The sequence below is a fragment of the Plecotus auritus genome (genome assembly GCF_963455305.1).
Source record: "Plecotus auritus genome assembly, chromosome: 7".
Classification (NCBI taxonomy): Eukaryota; Metazoa; Chordata; class Mammalia; order Chiroptera; family Vespertilionidae; genus Plecotus; species Plecotus auritus.
Window position 1 is genome coordinate 164,352,400 of NC_137774.1, and position 23,037 is coordinate 164,375,436.

Sequence of the window (23,037 nt, forward strand, 5' to 3'; positions counted from 1 at the left end):
AGTATAGATGCCACCTCTGTCAGCCAACACACCAATTGCTCTTCTCCTGCCTGAGAAATTAGCTGTGAATGATCAGACTGCAAGACACAGTGGAGCTCTCTTTCTGCCACAGGATCAGGGAATGAAGGGATCAGGTTAATCAAAAGTCTAACTATGAGGTGCCATGAACACCAGTGGAAGTCAGTAATATAACAATATAGAATGCACATGAACTGTTCAATTTTTGATAGTTTGAAGGCATTTGAGAATATTGTAAGATCTGAGTCATCAAGGCATAGTATTTCTGGTCATCTGCAATTGTAATTCACCACATTCCAATTCATGCAGTGCTCACAGACAAAGGTATTTTAGCATTTATTGTCTAATGTGGCTGGCATTCAGAAACATTGCTTCAACTACAGTTAAAAAAATAATGCCTAGCCCTAGCCAGTTTTGCTCATTGCTTATAGTGTAGGCCCACGAATGGAAGGGTCTTGGGTTTAATTCTGGTCATGGGCATATACCTCGGTTACAGGGCACATGCAGGAGGCAGCCAATTAATGTGTCTCTCTCACATCAATGTTTCTCTGTCTCTCCTCCTGCCTTTCACTCTTTCTAAAAAAATAAACGGAAAAAAAATATCCTTGGGTGAGAATTAACAAAAATACAAAAAAAAAAAAAAAAAAAAACCACAAAAATCTAGCCCATCATGAGAAGTCTCCCAGAAAACTATCTGGAGTGGGATATAATGTGAGAATTTTCTAATTTATAATTCACCATTTGTTCCTTCTTCTGATATTAAATTATATATAGATATAGATATAGATATATATAGATATATAGGTAGATAGATAGATAGATAGATAGATAGATGATAGATAGATAGATAATGCCTCTTGTAATGTAAGTACAGAAACTTGAATGCATGCCTTTCCCATAGTAAGAGCTTGGCTTTTGTGTAGCTAGCACATTTTGGGTGATTGAGCCTAGGGCTTAATTCTTTGTGTTTGCTGGAAACTGGAGTCTGTATTTTGAAGGAACACAAACAAAACAGAATTCATGTTAATTCTCCCTCGTTTAGCTCTCGCTGGCCAGCTCACAAACCCGACAGTGTGGTGTGTTCTGTGATAAACATTGGAACCGTGTGTATCCAGGCTACAGCGTGGGAGCTGGTACCTCTCTGCGCTATCAGTCGTCTGCATAATTTGTCCAACTCCAACAAAATTAGTTTAGACTGTGAATTTCCTCTGCCTCAGACCAAAAAGAGAATTCATAATAGCACTTCTGGTCTGATCTGTTTTCTCCCAAGGTTTTGAAAATAACAAGTTGTCTTTAAGCTTTTACTAAGGCAAGACCGGTATCAGTTGCAAGGAGAAGCATCCTGTGTGGGACAGATTGGAAAACTTACACTGTCAAAGAGAATCATCTTTCCTTGATGAGACAGCCTTTGTTTTTCTTCTCCAGTTCAGTGTGGGAAAATGGACAATTTCAATTCCACAAAGCCTGTAACATATTTTCGTGATAATATTTATTGGCCCCAAACGCAGACATGTTGAATTCCATGTTGTTGACTTATTGGACTTTCTCTCCTCTGAGCTGGCTGTGCTCTCTCAGGCCTCTGTTCCTCTTCTTGTGATAACAACAGCTTACTTTCCCACCCCCCTACTTTAAAGCCTCATATGTTCCCAGCACCGTTGTTTGGGTTTTACATACATTACAGTCTTAACTTTCACATGATTCCCAGGAGGAAAATTCTAGTTATATCCACAATTTCCAATTAGGGAAACTGAGGCTTGGAGAAAAGTATGTGATGTGCTCAAGGTCCCATGGCCTGGTGTGCAGGAATGCCTTGAAGGCAGCTCTTCTTGCCATGATCCTCCAGTACTGTGCGCTTTCCTACCCACATCCCGATTAGACTGCAGTCACCGGTAGCTCGCTCTGGGTCTCTCTGCTCTGGATACGAAAAGCCAAGGGAGCTGTCACCAAGAGTATGTGGTGAGCATGTCTTACCGTTTTCTCCAGGACTGGTTGTGACCAACAGCCTAGCCATAGAACCCACCTTGCCTAGGTATTTTCTTAAGGTCCGCTCTTCCCATTTCCCCATATCTGCCCCCTTTTGACCCTCCCACAGTGGCCTTCAGTGTACCCCTAGGGATGAAATAGATTAGCATAAGCCGTAATCTATAAGCCATATAATAATCCTATCTAATAAAGAGGGAATATGCTAATTGACCCTCACACCATCACAAAAGATGGCGGCAACCACAGCCAATAAGGAGGGAATATGCTAATTGGCTGTCACACCCTCAAAGATAGCGGCACCCACAGCCACAAGATGGCGGTGCCTAGTCCCCTCAGCCCAGCCAGAGCAGCAGGCGTGCAGCAAGGCCAGGCCTGCTGGGCCCAGCCACTCTGCGTGCCTGCCTCCGGAGTCCCCCAGGCCCCTCAGCCCCCCAGCCACCCAGGGCAGCCTGAGGCAGAGGCAAGCCTCAGATGTTGGCTGCCCAGCCACCCAGGACCGCCTGAGGCTCAGGTAACCAGGGCTGGCTGAGGCTTGTGATGCTGGCAGTGGCAGCAGCAGAGGTGTGATGGGGGCATCGCCTTCCCCTCATCGCTGGGTCACTTCCTGCCCCTGAGGGCTCCCAGACTGTGAGAGGGGGCAGGCCGGGCTGAGGGCCCCCCCCCCTCCAGTGCATGAATTTTCATGCACTAGGCCTCTACTATATAATAAAATAGGAAGCAAATTCATACTTGGTCAGAAGGTACCAGGTCCTGATCACCTGATAAGTCACTTGAGATAAACTAATTTATTTAATCTTCCAAATGCCTGAATCATATATATATATAGTATTCAGTCAGTGTTGTTAAAATTCCCATTATTGGGATCACGCAGTACATTTCTTATGTGTAAGTTGCACTTTCTACTCTATTTTTGTTTTTGAGAACTACCCATGTTGATATATATGTAGTGTCTGGCTAACTTATGTAAGAAATAAGACGAGCCCCCAAATTCAGGGGTCCTGGTAGAACACAAAACATACTCAGGAGCCAGGCAACAAGGCAAATATCTTTACATCTAGTAGAAGAGTGCACAGCACATGGTCTGGAAGCACTCTCACACTGAGCAGGCGGTCTACTTGGCATTTTAACCCTGACACACGTGACCCGCCCCTCACTCTTGATTGGAGCTCAGGCTCACTGTCTTTCTCAATTGGCTAGTTTGAAGGGAGGGGTTGGCCTTTGAAATTTCAAGATGGTGACCCCCAGGGGAGCTGCAAGCCATGCAGCCAACATGGCAGCTGCCAAATTACACAGTCCAAAATGGTGGCTGTCTAAACTGTTCTTTGACAGAAAAGATGACTTGTTTATCCTCACACTTATTTTAACTGACGAATAATTTAATCTAGATGTATGACCTATATGATATGTAATCATATCAGTATATTTTTCTATTCCCCTATTGCTGATCACTTAGGTTGTTTCATTGTTTTGTTACTGTGGACATGAAGGCATGAACAGTCCTGCACAGTCTCCTGGGCTCAGGTACATGGGTTTCCCTGGAGGCTCTACCCAAAACAGACTGATGGGTGGTTGGGTATTTGCATGTAAGACATTGCCAGGCATTGTCTCATAGCTCACCCAAGTGTTTCCTTAATTTACTTCCTGATGTACAATGTATGGCAATTCTTATTTCCCTACCCCCTCCCAACACTGCGTGCTGTCAGACTTCCTAATTGTTAGACAGCCTAGAGTACAAAGATGTATCTCATGGCTAATTTTCATTCCTCCGATTCCTAATAGGGTTGAGTATTTTTTTAATGTGTTCAGTCACCATCCCTTATTGATTTTTCTATGCCTCGGCTATACATATATTTGTTGACCTCTCTTCTATTTGATCTCTTAATCTCTGTCTCATTACTTTGTAAGAGTTCTTTATATGTTCTGAAAACGAACTCTTTGTATGTTAATTGCATTGCAAATAGCTTCTCCTAGGATGTGACTTTTTTTACAACTTGGTTTCTGGTGTTTATGTTTTAGTTTTTATCACCTAGGAGTTTACTTTTGATGCAGCCAACTGTGTGGATAGAATGGCAGTTGAGAAAGTGGCCTCTAGTACCAAATGGCAGGGTCAGAATTCTGGCTCTACTACTTGCTAGCTCTGCAATCCCCAGCAAGTTCCTTAACATCTTTTACCTCAGTTTCATTATCTGTAAAACGGGAATGTATTACTTCTCTTAAAAGACTTGGCATGAAGATCATCTACCATATTGCCTGGTATAAAGTGAGAGTTATTTGTTAGCTACTAAAATTGGTCCTTTTCATATTTTGTTTTTGAAACTCTTTCTTAACATCACTGATTTACGTACATATTTAGGTATATAGTTAAAGGTTAATGTTACTTATGATAGTCTTTGTTATACATTTTTTTCTCACAATATCTGGATTCTGGAACTTAAACATAGTTATGATTAAATACATTTGGAATGATCTAAATTACATTTATATGTTTCTGTACAATGACTTCTATTTCAATAAATAGCATTTTGTAATGAAAGGCAACTTTATTTCTTGAAATGGAACATGCATGTAGTTACAACAGCTTCAAAAATGACTTTTATGTTATAGTAAATTGGATAATATTATTGGGAGAAAGTTCTCCATGAGTAATTCCTAAACACCTGAAATAAGAGGGTTGGAGACACAGGCATAATCCATGTTCATTGAATGCATAAATAGCCTATTTGCTTTTTAAAAAGCACCCACCTCAGAACAGTTTTTAAGAGAAGGGATTAATGCATAAACTATGCAATTGCATAGAATCCCCTAACAGACAGAGTAAAGTGTACATTCAGAGGAAATAAAATCCAAACCAGGTCTCTCTTGGGACTTCTATTTTCTGTGATCATTCATACTTTTAATGCATTTTAACTGCACCAACAGAATCAGGAAACCATTTATGTGATTAATGCTCTTTGACTGCCCCAAAGGAATGCCCTTCTGCTTGGAGAGGATAGTTTTATAGTCACTGCCAATGGTATTTTCTAATTGTAATAAAAAAAAATGCTTCTTCTTTCTTCTGTTGCATCTTAAAATAGAAACACTTTTGAAAGACATGAACAAACAGTAAGTATTATGAAATCACCCATTATTGTCGATGAGGCTAAATCTCAGAGGATGGGTACAAGACATCTCCCAGCTCAATGTGTGGAAATGAAGAGAGAGAAGCAGGAAATGCCTTATGAATATAAATGATGGCACTATATATATATATATATATATATATATATATATATATATATATATATACATACATACACACACACACACACACACATTTTTATTGATTTCAGAGAGGAAATGAGAGGGAGAGAGAGATAGAAACATCAATGATGAGAGAGAATCATTGATCAGATGCCCCTTATTGGGGATCGAGCAGGCAACCTAGGCATGTACCATGACCTCTTGGTTCATAGATCGATGCTCAACCACTGAGCCACGCCAGCAGGTGATGGCACATTTCTGTGTTATTCAGTGTGACATTTATTCTACGGAAACAACCCTCCAACATCAGAGTTTTAATGAACATTGGTTTGTTTCTTACTCATGCTTGGTCGTGTATGGGTTGGCGGAGATCTTTCTTTCACATGGTTACTGAGGGACCCATCTCAACACAGGGCTTAACAGGGAATGAGAGCATGAAGATTGCATTCCTGCCTTTCTCTGCCTGGAGCAGGAGATGGCACTTGTCCCTTCTTCTCACAGACTTTCACATGGCTCCGTCTCTGTGCAAGGGGGCAGGAAGTGTGGTCTTCATTGTGCCTGCAGAGAGAGAAGTGTGGGACTTCGGTGAGCCCTGGGAGAAGCTTCCAGTGACTGGCTCACTATTACTGCATTGGGTGGGAACTAACCTTAGTGTGTTTCTCTATAGCGGTAGATTAGGAGGTAGGAATGTGAGTTTTGGAGTTGAACCGATTAGTTTAATCCCCTACTGAGTTCCTTAAGATCCCTGTGGTCAAGTTAGTTAGCATCAATAAGCCTGTTATTCTCCATCTGCCAAAATAAATGTGTGATTGTTGTGAATTAGCAGAGACCTGGTATACAGTAAGTACTTACGAAAGGGCTGCACTGATAAAAGGAATGTAGTCGTAAATCCTGGAGGATATAACAGAACATTTTTATTGTATCAGAAAAATAAGGTCAGTTTCCTGGGACTGCCATAACAAATTACCACAATTGTGAGGCTTAAAACAAAAGAAACATATTCTCTCACTGTTTGAGGGGGAGGAGAAGTTCAAAGCCAAGGTGTGTCAGCAGGGCTGTGAACCCTATGAAGGCTCCAGAGATGGATCCCTACTTATCTCTTCACAGTTCCGATGGCTCCAGGCATTCCTTGGCTTGTGGAGGCATAACTCCAATCTCTGCTTCCATCCTCCCTGGCCTTCTCTGTGTCTCTTTCCTCTTCTATCTCTCATAAGGACACTAATCATTGGATTCAGGACTATCTCATCCGAAGTTCTTTAATTACATCTGCAAAACTGTTTTTTCCAGTAACGATTCTTAATTTCTAGGGATTTGATGTGGACATATCTATGAGGAGAGAGGGACATCATTCCACTTGCTATAAGTATGAAAGTATTTTCTACTTCTATATTAGCATCACTTATTAAATGAACATGCTCTGCAGTTTTTAAAATATTGATTATAGGATGACAATTCTGTTTTAAGTGTTAAACGTGGTAGATAGATGGTACTGCTATATAATTTACATCTTTTTAATGCAAAAAAGTTGCAGTGGACTGACCTTGTAATGTTATTATTTCATGTATCTAATGTCTATAGCTCTCATCATTGTAAAACCATTTTCAAGTTTGCTCACATGCATTGGCTTCAGAGCAATATACCCTGTAAAAGTTGTATGTCTCTTAAGGGATTACTCATGTATTCATTTATATCAATCATGGGTTTTCTGAACCCTGATTTATGCCATAATTCCTTTTTCCTCCTGTAAATGTATTCAAAAGTCATCTCCAAGGTATAGATTAGAGTTCTAAAACCCACTTGCTGTTGGGAAACTGATGAGCTATTCATAGAAGCTACTTGATCAGAATAAAACATACAGTGGAATAAGTGTAGAAAATCATCCTGGAAGTGATGCCTGTCAGTGATTGGCATCTAGATTTCTCAATTATTAACATATTAAATGGGGCATATTGGAAGTATTTGTGTATATAATGAATTTTTTATATTTAGACATTTTAAATGTATGCATATATTTAATAAAGCATTCAAAATGAATCTATGTTTTCTATATAGTTGCATTCTGTACAATATCTTTGGTATATTATGCATATGAACATATGCATACTGAGGTCATTTTATAAAATTAATGTATACAATGAGAATTTGGGAAGTGCATATTCAATTGGTGGTAAAGTGTTATAATTTTTAAATTACTTAATGTAAAGTATAATAATCAGCTTAAAGGAACAGTTCACCTGATATGTCTATAAGAAGTTATAGGTTTATTTTATCATCCTTATAATGAAAAGGGGAAATGTTATTTCTTTTTTAAACTACCTCACAAAGTCTACATGAACCTTTTCAGACTTGTATTTTAAAAGCACTAAATTGAGTTGAACTTCATGTATATAAAAACTATTATAAGGAACAAGTGTAATATGTTTGGCTTTGTAATTGAGCTGTTCTTTTGAAAATTACTGGACAGTATCCATTTATAATCTGCTAATACCTGTGAATCAAAAGAGGTATACATCAAATGGATTAAAGTTAAGATTGTATCAAAATGAGGTCTCTTTTCTCAGTACAAAATTAAAGCAAGTGCCAGGGAGCCACCATTAGTCCCTAATGCCTTTGTGTCTGGCGGTGTAGGGTCCTTTTGTTTCTAATCCATGCATTATACCTATGTGTTCTCTTTCTTACAGTTCAGCAGAAGAGCAGTTTCACTGGCAGTCACAAGGTAAAGTAAGCTTTCTTTGTTAAATAAATATATTTTATTGATTTATTGATTTCAGAGAGGGAGAGAGAGAAAAAAAAATCAATGATGAGAGAGGATCATTGATTGGCTGCCTCCTGCATGCCCCACACCAGGGATCAAGCCTGTAACCCAGGCATATGGCTCAACTGAGAATTGAACCATGACCTACTGGTTCACAGGACGATGCTCAACCACTGAGCCAGGTCGGCCGGGCCAAGTATGCCTTCTTGATGAACACTTACTACATGTATCTCTATTGACCAATTTCCTTGTGAACTTTAGAAAGAGACTTATGAAAATGAACATGACAACACCATAACACTAAAATTAAATGAAGTTGTTGTGATAGCTCACACTTTCATGGGACCTAAGTTCTCACAATTCCCTAGTCACTTTCTGTCCTTCATGTGAACATGGAATTGGGGGAGGGAGGATTTTAGCTTTTAACACTGATTGACTGAAGATTACACTATGATACTGAGTGAGAACTTCATAGAGGTCATATGTTCATTTAGGGTACTTTTGATTTTTAAGTGATTGCCTTAAGCTTTAATATCATCTCATGTTTATGACTTTAAAATACTGCAATTTCAGATGGTCAAAAAGATATCGAAGATGAACTCACAACAGGTCTGGAGCTGGTGGACTCCTGTATTAGATCACTGCAGGAATCTGGAATACTTGACCCACAGGATTATTCCACAAGTGAAAGTAAGTCAAGTGACAATTATACTCGAAAACAATTAAAAGAGTATCATGCCATTATTTTTCTAATATAATTAATATTATGAGATATATCGAATAGAACTTCTAGATATGTTTATACTTATTTTATGTATTTCGCTTCACTCTTATCTACTTCCTTCCCACATTACCTCTCCCAACTTACATGAGATTGTAAATGCTCTTAAATCAGTAATTGGCATCTAAAGTTTTCACCAATTACTGATGTAATGGTGATTCTCAACAATTCTCTGATAACCATTTTAGCCTCTAGATCACACATTATATGAATACATCATATATGTGTTTAATCAATTCAGTGTCTGCTTTAAAATTAATTGACAATGCTTTACTCCTACAGATTATTGTTGGTAGAGATTTTAAACCATACAGCAATTACATAACAAAATAGGAAAAGTGGGTGTAATATATGCTACTGTTTAAGTGTAATACACTTTTTTACAGTTCTATATTTAGCAATTTTATATTGCTGTATTAATCTCAATAGAGTATTTAAAGATTTCTTTACCTCCACTTAATTACATATTTTTCAACCAGAGTGGCTGAGATGTAAAATAAAAGTGCTGAATTGAAATGAGACTCACATTAATAAATCATAAAATTATCTTAACTTATTTCAATAAAATCCTACAAAAGCTAAAAATTAAATCATTAAAACTTACATTATCTTGATAATTTCTACATTAGAAATCAGTGGAGCATTTTATTCCTTAATTTATAAAAATAAAATTTCCTTGAATATTCATCAAGGTTTGCCATAGAAAAGGAAGAAGATATAAGAATAATAGTATAGTGATCTTGAAACCATTTAGCTTACATATTAGTTTATTTTCTCTATAATCTTTCTAATTCCACTACTCTTAGGGCAGTATCATCATGAATATCCAGATTTATTTAAATCCATCCCCTCAATAAAGCTCCTAAAGTAAGATGCATGATTTGTAATATCCTTGTTTTCTCTATTTTGTATTTTAAAATGTAGGATTCTTACCTCTTCTCTCTGAGTCAATAAATATATTTCCTTTGTATGGTCAGTTGTACTTAAAATATATTTAATTAATATTTGATGTACTCAAACTCCCCCTTTATTAGAGAGTAAGGGAAGCAGAGATAAAATAGTGTATTTTGGGATAATATTGGATATCTCATTATTGATACTAAAATAATAAACATATTTTATTATGAGGTTAGAAGAGAGGATAAGTTTTAATACATGGAAAGTATATAAAAATTAAAATGAGATAAATAGACTCTACCAATCTAGCTCTACATGTAAGCACAATGGGTTTCTTTGAAAAGAATAAAAATTCAAGTTTGTAGTAAAGATAAAATAGCGATGTGATGTTTATGAGACACTAATATTAATGAAGTAAATGCTGAAATTAAAGGAAGAGATACACTAGTGACAGCAAATACAAAGAACACAAAGAGTGGAATTGAGAAGCAAATGTGAGATGAAGTGGAATTTCATGCAGAAGCACTAAGGATGGTCAAAAGGAATTACAAAGTGAAAACAACTTATAAAGATGTGATAAACTCATAATAAAATCTAGTGAACATACATGCACCAAACTATATAGCATCTGAATATTAAAACAAAAAATATTAAAAATGATAAAGTTGATGAAAAATATTATGAATATATCAATGCCTGTTTATCAACTAGACTGAATACTAGAGGAAAAAGCCACAGAAATCCAGAACAAATAATAAATTAACTGATATTTGCTGAATGGTAATATACATTTGTTATATATGTCCAAGGAATAATTATAAATATTGATATGCTACCACATGGTAAAGACAATCCTGTACATTAAAAAGTATAGCCCTAGCTGGTTTGGTCAGTGGATAGAGCGTTGGCCTGCAGACTGAAAAGTTTCAGGTTCTATTCTGGTCAAGGGCACTTGCTAGGATTGTGGGCTCAATCCCCAGCAGGGGGCATGCATGAGGCAACCAATCAATGATTCTCTCTCATCATTGATGTTTCTATCTCTCTCCTTCTCGTTTCCTCTCTGAAATCAATTTTAAAAAGCATAGAAAGGTCACATTTTTAATAACAATTCAGTAAAATTGAATAACAAAAAATAAGCAAAAATCCTGTCTAATAAAAGAGTAATATGAAAATTGACCATACCTCTGCTACACCCAAAAGCTACGCCCACCAGCCAATCAGGAGCCAGTATGCAAATTAACCCAACCAAGATGGCTGTGGCCACAGAGAGAGCAGGAGGCTTGGATTTCCCCGGCAATGGAGGAAGCCAAGCTTCTGCAGCCCTGGTCTGGTTGGCCTCCACTCAAGGCTACAAAGTTTCAATTATAGAAGATAAATAAATCCCAACAAAAATGGCTGCAGCCATGGAGCGAGCAAGAGGCTTGGCTCCGCTCAAGGCTACAAAGTTTCAATTATAAAAGATAAATAAATTCCAGATACCAGGGCCTCCGCTTGGGTCACCAGGGGGCATGGCTAGCCTGCAAATCACCACTGGCCCCTCGCACAGGCCGAGCCATGCCCCAAGGGAATCCCCACCCTGATCCGGGACACCCTTCAGGGCAAACCAGCCGGCCCCCACCCATGCACCAGGCCTCTATCCTATCTAATCCTATCTAATAAAAGAATAATATGCAAATTGATCATCACTCCAACACACAAGATGGCTGCCCCCATGTGGTCAAAGATGACTGCCCCCATGTGGACACAAGATGACTACCACAAGATGGTCAGCAGGGGAGGGCAGTTGGGAGGGATCAGGTCTGCAGGGGAGGGCAGTTAGGGGCAAACAGGCTGGTAGGGGAGCAGTTAGGCATCAATCAGGCTGGCAGCGCAGTGGTTAGGGGGTGATCAGGCTGGCAGGCAGAAGCAGATAGGGGCAATCAGGAAGGCAGGCAGGCAAGCAGTTGGGAGCCAGCAGTCCTGGATTGTGAGAGGGATGTCGGACTGCCCCTTTAGGCCCGATCCTACCTGGACATCCCTCGAGGGGTCCCAGATTGGAGAGGGTGCAGGCTAGGCTGAGGGACATACACCCCCATGCATGAATTTTGTGTACCGGGCCTCTAGTATAATTATATTAAAATTAAGAACCAGGCTTTTGGATCTACTGAAACAAATTTGGTCACTGCTGGATTTTTGTTTTTCAGCAAGATTAGTTACTATGTACTGAATTAGCTGTCTGAAAACTCCCAGGATTTTAGTTGATTGTCCTTTTTATAAGCCTACACTTCCTTGTTTGAAGATAGGAAAGAAATATGGCAAACACAATAACAGCCAAAGAAAGAAACAGGTGGTGGAAGTGCCACCTAAAAGTTTTATGCCAAAGGCTCTGAACCACAGTGAAATGTGAAATATTGTTGTTCTTAACATTTTCAGAGTCAATTTGAGAAGAATTAATTGAGTAAAATTTAGGAAATTAATTTTAAAGTATTGAGTGGATAACTAATATTTTGGGTATTAACTGTTGCTAATTTTAAGTACTTATCAAATAAAATCCCAGTTTTTGTTTGTGTCTGTATCAGGGTTCAGAATGGAAATAGATTCTTCTCAAAAGAGTTGAACTGAAGGGAATTTGAGGTACTATTTACAAAGATTATTGGAATAAATTATGCCTGCTGAGGTTCACAGGGAACAGCAACAGACAGAAGCCCTTGCCACCCTCAGTCCTGAAGGAAAGTGTAGGGAATAGTACCAGCAGAGTCAAGAGGCATGGCAGGAGCAGAGGAATAAATAGGACCTCTCTCTCCTCTCGCCTTCTCCTGCCCTTCCTGTGCCTCCCAATAGCCAAATCCAATCAGAAAACAAACCGAAGGGGCTCTTATGATACCGTCTATATGGGGTAAAGGGCAGAGAATGCACATGGGGAGCAAAGAAAATAATCAGCAGAACATTCTGCTAAAGGCTAGAAGAAGATACCATGTTTATATTCTTTTTTTATTGATTTTTATTTTCATTTTTTTTTAATTTTATTTTATTGTTTAAAGTATTACAAATAGTAGTACATATGTCTCCTTTTTTTCCCCGTTGACTTTCCCCCGGCTTCCCCTACCCCCCCAGCACATGCCCTCCCCCTCCCCCACCCCCGCCAGTATCTTGCGTCCATTGTCCATTGGTTATGCTTATATGCCTGCATACAAGTCCTTTGGTTGATCTCTTACCTCCCCCCGCAAACCTCCCCAGCCTTCCCACTGTAATTTGACAGTCTGTTTGATGCTCCTCTGCCTCTGTATCTATCTTTTTGTTCATCAGGTTATAATTTTCTTTATTATCCATAAATGAGTGATATCATGTGGTATTCTTTCCATTTGCAGCAGCATGGATGGAACTGGAGAGCATTATACTAAGTGAAATAAGCCAGTCAGTGAAAGAAAAATACCATGTTTATATTCTTGATATATAAATTCAACACATAGACATGTTGTGGCTCTATGACACATTTCATCTAGTATTATGAGCCCATCAGATTCTGCTAGTCCCTTGATTTTGTGATTATCCAATCAATGGATTCATTAGCTAGAACAGATATGAAATAGCTAATTTGAAACTGGACCTGGCACACTGCCCTTGAGAGCCAGCCTCTTAGTCCTAACTCAAAAAAGACAACACTAAATACAGTCTAAAACCAGCTTGTAACAGTTCTAAGTGGCAACCAATCTCAACTTCTAAGTGCATAGTACTTAATTTGTTGTTTTTAAAAGCTTTTTTCATATTTCTTTCCAAGGTCTGATTAAAATAAAATTTGAGTCTTAGCCCATCTTCTTGACCGTCAGACTAGCAATAACTGCTCTACTGTACTGACTATAGTGTCATACAGTTACCAGAGTTTCTCAACACGTGGCATTTTTTAAAAAGTGCCATCCATCCTAAACAGTATGCAAATCATGTATACAACCTTAGCCACTGCCACTATGTTGTGACCCGCCAGTTGTGTAATTTCAACTCCAGCAAATATATGTCACATAGTCACTAGGAAAATTGCTGTTGCTTTTCTGGAGGGAAAAAATGTTACTGACAGAAGCTCGGGGCCATTAGCATCTCACATAATGTACAGCTTGACCCAAACTGCTATGGACAAGCTACCCTATTTAATCCATGCATCCTTCGAGAAATAAACTCAGAGAAAGGGGTGATTATACCAGCGAAAAAGTAACAAAAATATGTCAGTCAAAATCAGAAATTGAATGGACAACTTGGGAAAAAAGGACTTATATGTTCATAGGAATTGCTAATTGCTTTAAATATTATATTTTGAAATAGTAATTATTTCTGTCTGTAGCAAATTAAAGTTCCACCATATCCTAGAAAATACCAGCATCCAGTAGCAAGAAAATTTTAGGAGCTTAATATATGCTGAGTATTATGGCAAAGAATGGAATGTTATCTTGTCTGAGTTTTCAAATCAGAATATATTCAAGAAATCAAGAATGAATCATAGAAGGTACCATCCTGAGAAGGTAAAATCCAAATAAAACAATCATATGTAGTTTGACAAAATGAATATATCATGTACTCTTGATTTATAGTTGATCATTTTCATTTAGTTACTGTGAATACACTTAATTCTGTGTAGTGAGAGAATTGTTGGGAGATCATGTTATTAAAATGCTTTAAGATATAATTCCATATATTCTTACGCAATAATAATAAAGGTAAAGACATCCTTATGAGGTGAATATTTGCATAATTCCAAGGAAGCCTGGCACCCAATGATGCTGAAGTGGTTCGGGAGGGTAGGGTTTTTATAATAATTAAGCAAATCAAAATGAGAAATATATTGATTATGTGACTCACATTATTAATGTCATGCTCAGGGAAAGAGGACTTACTGGCTTGATTTTCTATTGTGGTGGCAGCTAAGTGCTTAGTTAGACCTGACAGGGAGGAGAGCCTCTGGGTGGGGGCACAGGTGGCCTATCCTCCCCTTGGAGCCAGGAGACTTGGATTCAAGTCCTACTGCTGCCTCACTTCATCAATGGTTGAGGACTGTCACTGGGACTCTGGAGACCCTGAGTCATTTCCTGGAAGCATTTATTCAGTAGTTAAATTTATCCTCAAATTGTTCATTCCCCGTGAAATCACATCATCATGTGCCTTTTGGTCCAAGTTTTGAAATACTAATGAGACAGTCTCCTTTCCAGAAGATTGTTATTGTTCCAAGTCTTTAGATACTAAATTCGCTCACACCCACTTCCGCCCACTTCTAGAGCCCACAGGAAGCCAGCAGTGGCAGAAAAGGAAGGTGTGATCAAAAGTCAAGGAAAAACCCAGGTGTCACACAGGGTGTCATTCTGTCTCCAGGGAGCTATAATCTTTCTTACTGTCACTACCTATTTTTTTTTTTTTTAGCTAATGTTCTATTTATTTTTCTTCGATATTCTTCTAACACATAGGTATTTAAGAAGCATGTTAGACCTTCTCCAAAGAGGTCACCAGCTCAGAGGCAAACCTAGGGATCAAAGGGATAGGCAAAGACATAAACTACCAAATGCTCCTTAAGCAAGAGAGAACAATGTAGAGTTCTCTTTAAAAACATCACTCTCAGGGTCTTCTGGGGTCAAGTAAAAAGTTAGCACCTGGCGGAAATTTCTAATGAAAATATAATTGGGTTTTGAATTGTCAAGGCACCATAGATGCCCACAACTTTAATATGAGCACCAGGTGCAAGCTGGCGAAAGCGAGGACAGTATCAGAACTGGTATGAGCATGAGGAAAAGCAGAGGCTGAAAGCCCTCATTAGAAAATCAGAATAAGCAGACTTTCACCCAGAAACAGCAGGAGGTGAGGTCCCCTGGTAACACCTTATGGAGATGTGTTGTGGGATCTCTCAGAAGTTAAAACACTAAAACTGCCTCTGATCAAATAGTAAGTCACTTCCACAGCAACTGATATAAGCAAATCTTAATATACTGAGGCTTTATTATATCACTATAGGCCCCGGTAGGTGTTATAGTCACTCATTTTTTTACATGTGTGCATTAAGCACTTATTAACAGTAGCACAGAGTCTCTGCCTTGTGGTATTTACACTCTAGTCAGGGAATTCTGAAATCACGCCATCTAAATACTGTAATTTCAGGTGGATGCTCACTGCAAGCAATGCCAAAGCCGGTACTGGGTACTTGAAAATCCTGGGGGTCCCCGAGACCCTCTCAGGGGCTCTGAAAAGGAACCAGTTTTCACAATAATCCTCCAATGTTATTTGCCATATCCATGCTCACCCCCACACAGTGAGAGTTAGGGTGAGAACAAGGGTCTCACAGGATGAGAGCCCCACAGGGAATAAAAGCATCATTGTTCGGAGGGCTCATGGAGGGTGTTTGATGTATCCTCTTGTTTTAAATATTTTCCAGTGTTTATACACTAAGTAGCATTCTTTATCACCCGTAGAAATGAAAGCTCTCTGGGGTCCTCAGTAATTTTCAAGAGTGTGAAAGTTCATGAGACCGGAAAGTTTGAGAGCCTCTCTAGTTTTGAGAGAATGATCAAAGGGCCAGGAAGTCTTCCACTGTGAGAAGGTGTTTGATCAGGGACCTGAGTAAATTGCACAAGCAGGCCATGTGGGTATCTAAGGAAGAGATTTCTAGCAAATTCAAAGCTGGTTTTAATGCTGGTGTTAAGTCCACAAATAAAGTAGATAGTTGTCAGGATAGAACTTTTAAATTTAGTTTTCTTCTAAATTTATTTGTATCAATTTTCAATTCTTTTCATAATTATTGATAATAAGAAATATGAACCTATTACCTTGGACAATTAATTTATAAAGAAATATATATAATGTTTTCTGACTTTGTGATACATTCATTTTTTAAATGGTAAATAATCTGAATATAAACTTTTATAAGGAAATACTTAAAGATTGGAGCAAACTAAAAAAATACCATTCTATGATTATACAGGTCATATATGTCATGTCAAATCCAATACACAAAATACATTCTTGAACTATACATTTTTATTTAAAGTTGTACATTTGCACTTCAGTTTTTGCTCATGTCCCTCCCTTGTGCACAGATGTAAAGAACTAAGAAAGTTATTGCATAGTGTAGACGCTTTACCAATGCTCAATTTTCCATACATGGTAAAACTTGAAAAAGCAAATTAATTAAGCCAGTAACATTGGTTGAATCTAAATCAGTTTTAAAAGCTAAGTGAGTACTTCTCTATTCCTGAGACTATTACAGCTTTAATTTTCACATAAAACATTAATATGGATAGCAGTTGACCACATGGAATCGATCTTCTGGAGATAGACTTTGAAACGAAGTTTAAAAACACACCTGCCCATACAACAACCACATCACTCTACGTTTCCTGGCATAACAAGTTTTCTGCTCAGTTAACTTTAGGAATGGTAGCTGGGTTCAACCACTGTCTTCAGGGATTCCTCGGCAGAGCTTGTACTGTGAGGTTTTGGGTTATTAATGAAGACTGGGGGGAAAGAACCAATGTATCATGGCTAGCGACTTCTTATTCCAAGTAAGTTAGTAAATTGACAAGTTCATTCAAAGCCCATAAAGAAGAAACTGCTCCTATCAATGAAACTTATTAATAGGGCAATTTAAACAAAAATCAATATTTCTACTCTATAGAGTTAACTTGTAGTTAGGTATGACTAAAGTGCTTTGAGCTTGGTTTAAATCAATTTGATAATTGTACAAAGAATTGGTAGTTTTTCTCATTGATTTTGTAATTTATAACAGTTCTTTAGTGAGTATATATAAAATTTCCACCCCCTCTTCTTTTTATTCTCACTTAATGCTTTCTATAAAGAGATTTCCCCTTTCTCTTTATTTGATCTTGCTCTAACAATTTACTCTCATTTAAAATAAAGTAATACTTAACCTCCAAATCATTCTTAACCTTCCACAGAGATTGAATAGCAAGAGAGTGGGAATGAACACAAATTTTCTTGTCAGTTACAGATACCTGTGAATCTTGTTGGCATTATTTTCAAGGGCTACATAAAGATTTGGTATCATTTTGAAAGAATCAAATTAACCTAAGAGTAATTATGGAATGTTTCTAAACTTCCTGACAAAGGTAAATCTAAATGAAGCCGCCACTGTCAAGTGTCCGGTGCTCAAGATGTCCATCTCAATTTGTAGGTTTTTTAATTCCTCTAACTGTCCTGATTTATCATGCTCACAAAACACTCATGAGCACCTATTTCAGACATTGCCTAGATCTCCTAGCTCAGTGGTCGGCAAACTTATTAGTCAACAGAGCCAAATATCAACAGTACACCGATTGAAATTTCTTTTGAGAGCCAAATTTTTTAAACTTAAACTTCTTCTAACGCCACTTTTTCAAAATAGACTTGCCCAGGCCGTGGTATTTTGTGGAAGAGCCACACTCAAGGGGCCAAAGAGCCACATGTGGCTCACGAGCTGCAGTTTGCTGACCACTGTCCTAGCTGTTTCACGCATTCTCATTAACACTTTTTTTTAAATAGTAAAATGATTCCTTGGAATTAAGTTGATAACTACTCTTTAGAGACCTTGTTTTATTCATGTAGCCTAAGCTTCCAATACTGATGATTTTGATAGTTATATCTCTGACCTAAAATTTCATTTACACATAATCAAATGTTGAACTTGGAAATTATTTAAGTCCTAGAAGGATTAAATTTGTCAGATTATGTTAGAGCCAGTATTAAAATCAAGTTCAGGGTAGCTAACTACATAAATTCCCACCATCTCCTCCAAGTAATTTAAAAACTAAGTCCATCCTTCCCCAAAACACTGGGTTGTCAATACACACAATCTCCTGCCAAGCTTTCCCTTGGGAATGCCACATGGTGGGAGTTTCTGCCTTTTCCATACCCATTGAGTGGATATATGCTGTATTCCGGGACAGATGTTCAACTGAAGCAGACCAGAATTAGCAACTCCCAGTAAATCACCTTAAAACTTGTGGACACAGAAGGTGCATGGCTGATTGTCACAGGGCAGTTCTGTCTGCTCCATTTTCTAGAAGGACTCACTCTGCAGTGCAGAAAACTCCCGGGACTCATCAGAGTGTTGGCAGTAATATTATCCTTCCAGTGGTCGGCTGAAGAGCGTCCAGTAACTTTCGGCTCTTCTTCGTTTCCTGTCTCCTCTTGGTCACCAAGTCTTCATGAACTTTTCTTGTAAAATGTCTCTTAAATAAGCAACTTTCTCTCCCTTCCCAATGAAGCCACTATCCCCGCTAGGATTACTGTAGGTTTCCTTTCTCTGCACAGCAAAGCCCTGATCCTAGTCTCTCCAGTATCTAAGCACAGAGCCCTGCTGCCTTCACCATAAATGTTCAGAATCTCTGCTCTCATCCTATCCCCCTCCTTCCGGATGTGTAATACTGTGCAAAATCCCTCTGCTAAACAATTAAGATCCCCCAGTCTAGTCTATTCAGAGGGTTAAGGTAACATGGAGGGATAGGATTAATATTCCCTGGACCGTCAGACATCAGGGCAGGCTGCATGGAGGTGACATTGAAACAGCACTTTAAGAATGAGTTTTGAGGTTGACAGAGAATGGAATTTCAGGCTGAGAGAACAGAGAGAGAACTTTGTTTTTCTTATCTCTTTGCCCTGACACTAGATTTTGTTTTTAATATCAAGCGGGCCATTTTAATGATCTATGTCTTGAAAGTCTCATTTGTAAAATGAAAGCTCATGGGGTGTTGAAAGAAAGCACTAAGTGATATATGGGAAAGTACTGTTATAAGGTTTTTAGGGCAAGCAAATTCCAATCAAGGCTTTATTATTCTCAGACCATGTGGCTATGTAATTAGATAATTAGATAATAATACTAATAACTAACATTTATAGACCAACTTATATTTTTCTAAGCACTTGCACATCCATTATCACATGAGGTGTTCAGATGTGCAGAGATTAAATTTGTAGAGACAGAAAGCTGCAGTGTGGTTAAGAACAGGCACTCTGAAGCCAGACTGCCTTGCGAGCGCCAAGACCCACCACCAGCTCTGCAGTCTCAGTGAGTGGGACCTCCAGGTCTGTTGCCACAACTAGGGATGAGGGTACCTTCCTCCCTGGAGTCTTGTTAAGATTCAATAGGTCAGTGGTCGGCAAACTCATTAGTCAGCAGAGCCAAATATTAACAGTACAATGATTGAAATTTCTTTTGAGAGCCAAAAACCGACTTCTGTGCATGGGCCACGAAGTTTCAATCGCACTGTAAGTGTGCGCCCGCACGTGGTATTTTGTGGAAGAGCCACACTCAAGGGGCCAAAGAGCCGCATGTGGCTCAGGAGCCGCAGTTTGCCAACCACTACAATAGGTTAATAGACGTCAAGTGCCCAGGGCAGTCCCTGGAACTTCGGAAGTGCTCAGTGGAGGGTAGCTGATATTACTAGCAGCAGCATCTTCATCATCTTCATCATTTTCATTATCTGTGTTTTCACCAATGGAAGGTGGACTAGAGCCCAGGACTGCTGAATTCTAAATAATGCCTTGGGAATGCCATACTGAAGGCCTCTAGCATTTTCTGTATTATTGCAAAGAATGTAGTCTAGTTAAGGTTTCCTGTATTCTGGGACTGGTGTTCAGCTAAAGAGGAAATAATTAGTAATTCTAGATGAAGTCTCAACAAAATGAGTACACATGATTATGAAAACCCTAAAATATCTACTTCCTGTCAGAAGAAATTGTCTTTCTCAGTTTGGCTTATTTCACTTAGCATAATATTTTCTAGGTCCATCCATGCTGTCCCAAAGGGTAAGAGATCCCTCTTTCTTACAGCTGCATGGAACAGACTGACATACCTTGATGTGGGGTTGGCGGGGACAAGAAGAGCTAAACCAAAGAACTTATATACATATATACATAGGCCATAGAAATGGACAATAGGGTAGTGAAGAGCTAGGGGGTGGGTAGGGACTGGGAATAGGGGGATAGGGGGGCAAAACTGGAAATATCAGTAATACTATCAACAATAAAAATACATTTAAAAAGAAAAGGAGAAGAAATTGTCTATACATGATAGTGTATGTTATTACAACCTGCACGTGAGTCTCAACTTCGACACAGAAAATTAACATGCCAATCTTCATGTGTTGAGATTAGTCTCTTCCCACTAATGATGGACCCCAAGCTTCTCGGAGCCAGCACCCAGATTCTCAAAGGAGGTGTGCCTTGGGGAAGTCCCACAATCTGAGGGGTGAAGATTTCTCCTGCAAACAAACTGACTTCTATGCAGGGATGGATTTTTCAACCTTAAAATGCTGATGTGTGTATATGACCTAAATAGTGCTTTGATGTTAAATGATAACAACTTCTGGACTTGGAGATGGAAGATGAGGATCCAAGTCTCATCTTCATTTTACCAAGTGTGGGATGCTGGCTGACTTCTCCACACCTCTAACAATAAGGGAAAAAATACAAGGGCAGTTTTTTTTCACAGGTTGCTATGTGGTCTGTAGTCACTTCATATATTTGAAAGCATAATGAGACATTAGTGTTTCACTCCAGCTTTGCCTCAGGTGTCTTTCTGGGATTATTGGCAGGTTCCATGGCCCTCATCTCTATAGCACCCTTAGAATTTCTCCCCTCTTTCCAGTTGGGACTAGTGTGTCTCGATCCGATCAAGGACACATGCTCTTTGGAGTTTTATCAGTTTATTAAAAAATGGTTTTGCTTTCTCTTCCTGGCCCCTGGGATGAGTTATTTTGAATAGATACTTGAGTTCAGTTTTGTCCAATGATGTGGAACATTCACAGTGTTCAAAGACATCACTGTGACCAGGTCAGTGTCCTGGAAGTATACATACCCGAGTGTGCCTTCTGCTTTCTGTGACCTCAGAGGACATTGTGACCCACTGTTCCTCATAGTTGAAGTTTCTTCTGGAGCAGTTAAGTGCACTGAAGGCAAGATTACATTTCCCTGGGTGGAGTTTCAAGTCTAGGTCTCTTTCTCTCCTCCCACCCTAAGTGTTCTTGCATTGCCCCCATCACTTTGCAGATACATTGTGTCCTCAAGACTGCAGCCTAATTTTACCACTAGTCCAAGCAAGATGATGGAAACCCTTAATTTTTAGAGGAAAATAATCATGGTTTACAGCTAAAAGCAATAAATGCTTTTGAAATATATGGAAAATTGGTATTTTCTACCTCGATGCACAGTAATGTTGGTAAAGCTAATCAAGTGTTAGTTATATGTAAATTTTACTTGTATAATAAAGTAATTAAGACTTGTTCTATCATATTAGCTTTTTCCATATTCTCATGTAGCTGTACTTTCTAAATTGGAATGAGTAATGCTGTTGATTTGAAACCTAGTGAGCGATGGAAAATCATTCTAAAATTTTTGCCTCTTGTCCTAACTGTTTCGTCCTTGACAGGTGATGTGTCACTGTTGTAATATTATGATATATTGCTCATTACTTCAATTACCTTTGTCAGAGTACATTGAGGTTTTATGCTGGAGATGTGTGAACAAAGTAATGAGATGAAGAATTTTGGTTTGTTTTCATTGAGTATTGATCAAATACATGGCTGATTGTATAAAAGATGAGCAAATCTGATTATTTCATGATGTATATTTCAGGAGCATGTAAATCATATTTTTAACTGAAATACCTTTTGAAAGGGATTTTCAATCGTCACCTTAAGATCCTACAAGGAAAGCATTTGTAGGTTTCTGGAGCTAATTTTATGAATCTATTCAGAATTTATAAGTTATTTCACTTGCTAACTATATCTATAATAAAGTTCATCAGTGTAAAGCCACATGGTCTTCTTTAAAGGCAAATAACCAGGACATGCAACTCTTCTGCTTTATAGATTATGTTAAACTATTTATATGAGGGTAAATATTTTATTTTATTCCATTTTATTGACTTTTCCAAAGGTCTGTGTACTGTTGTATCTGTTTCAGTTTTCACTGCCCTGTAGTTGCTTTATCTTGGGGCAGGAGAAGTGGCAGGGTTGGGCAGAGACATAGTACAGGAAAGTATAGTGGTAAGGTACCTGTTGTCAGTGACCACTAGCCTTAATGGGCTTTGGCTCTTCCACCATAGCTCACTCATTCCCATTAGGTTGTGGCTTTCAGGAAGGTAGGGACCAAGGAGAAAACCCTTGGCCAGAATTCGTCACCATCCTCCCAGTGCTTACTATACTTCCTCCTCCTGGCTTTCCGTCCCCATCCATCCTTGCCCCCATCAATGGTCCCCTTTTCCCTTCCCATCTGTGGTCTCCCTTCCCTTCCAGAAGCTCTCCCATACCTCAGCCTGCCCTACCCTGGGCCTCAAAGACCACTTGTTGGCTCTGTCTCTCTTTCTGGCAGTTTCCACATCAGCAGTGGGGACAATATATTCCTGGCGTCCAGAATG

At 38.8% G+C, this 23,037-nt stretch overlaps 1 protein-coding gene across 7 annotated transcripts in view; it reads left to right on the forward strand.

Moving 5' to 3' along the window:
* CTNND2 (catenin delta 2) overlaps positions 1 to 23,037 on the forward strand; it is an 804,920-nt gene that overhangs the window by 441,433 nt on the left and 340,450 nt on the right. For all 7 annotated transcript variants that reach the window (XM_080680431.1, XM_080680434.1, XM_080680433.1 and 4 more), the window contains 2 exons: positions 7,923 to 7,957; positions 8,570 to 8,686. In XM_080680431.1, coding sequence (XP_080536557.1) covers positions 7,923 to 7,957; positions 8,570 to 8,686 — 152 coding nt within the window. The remainder of the gene's footprint in view (positions 1 to 7,922; positions 7,958 to 8,569; positions 8,687 to 23,037) is intronic.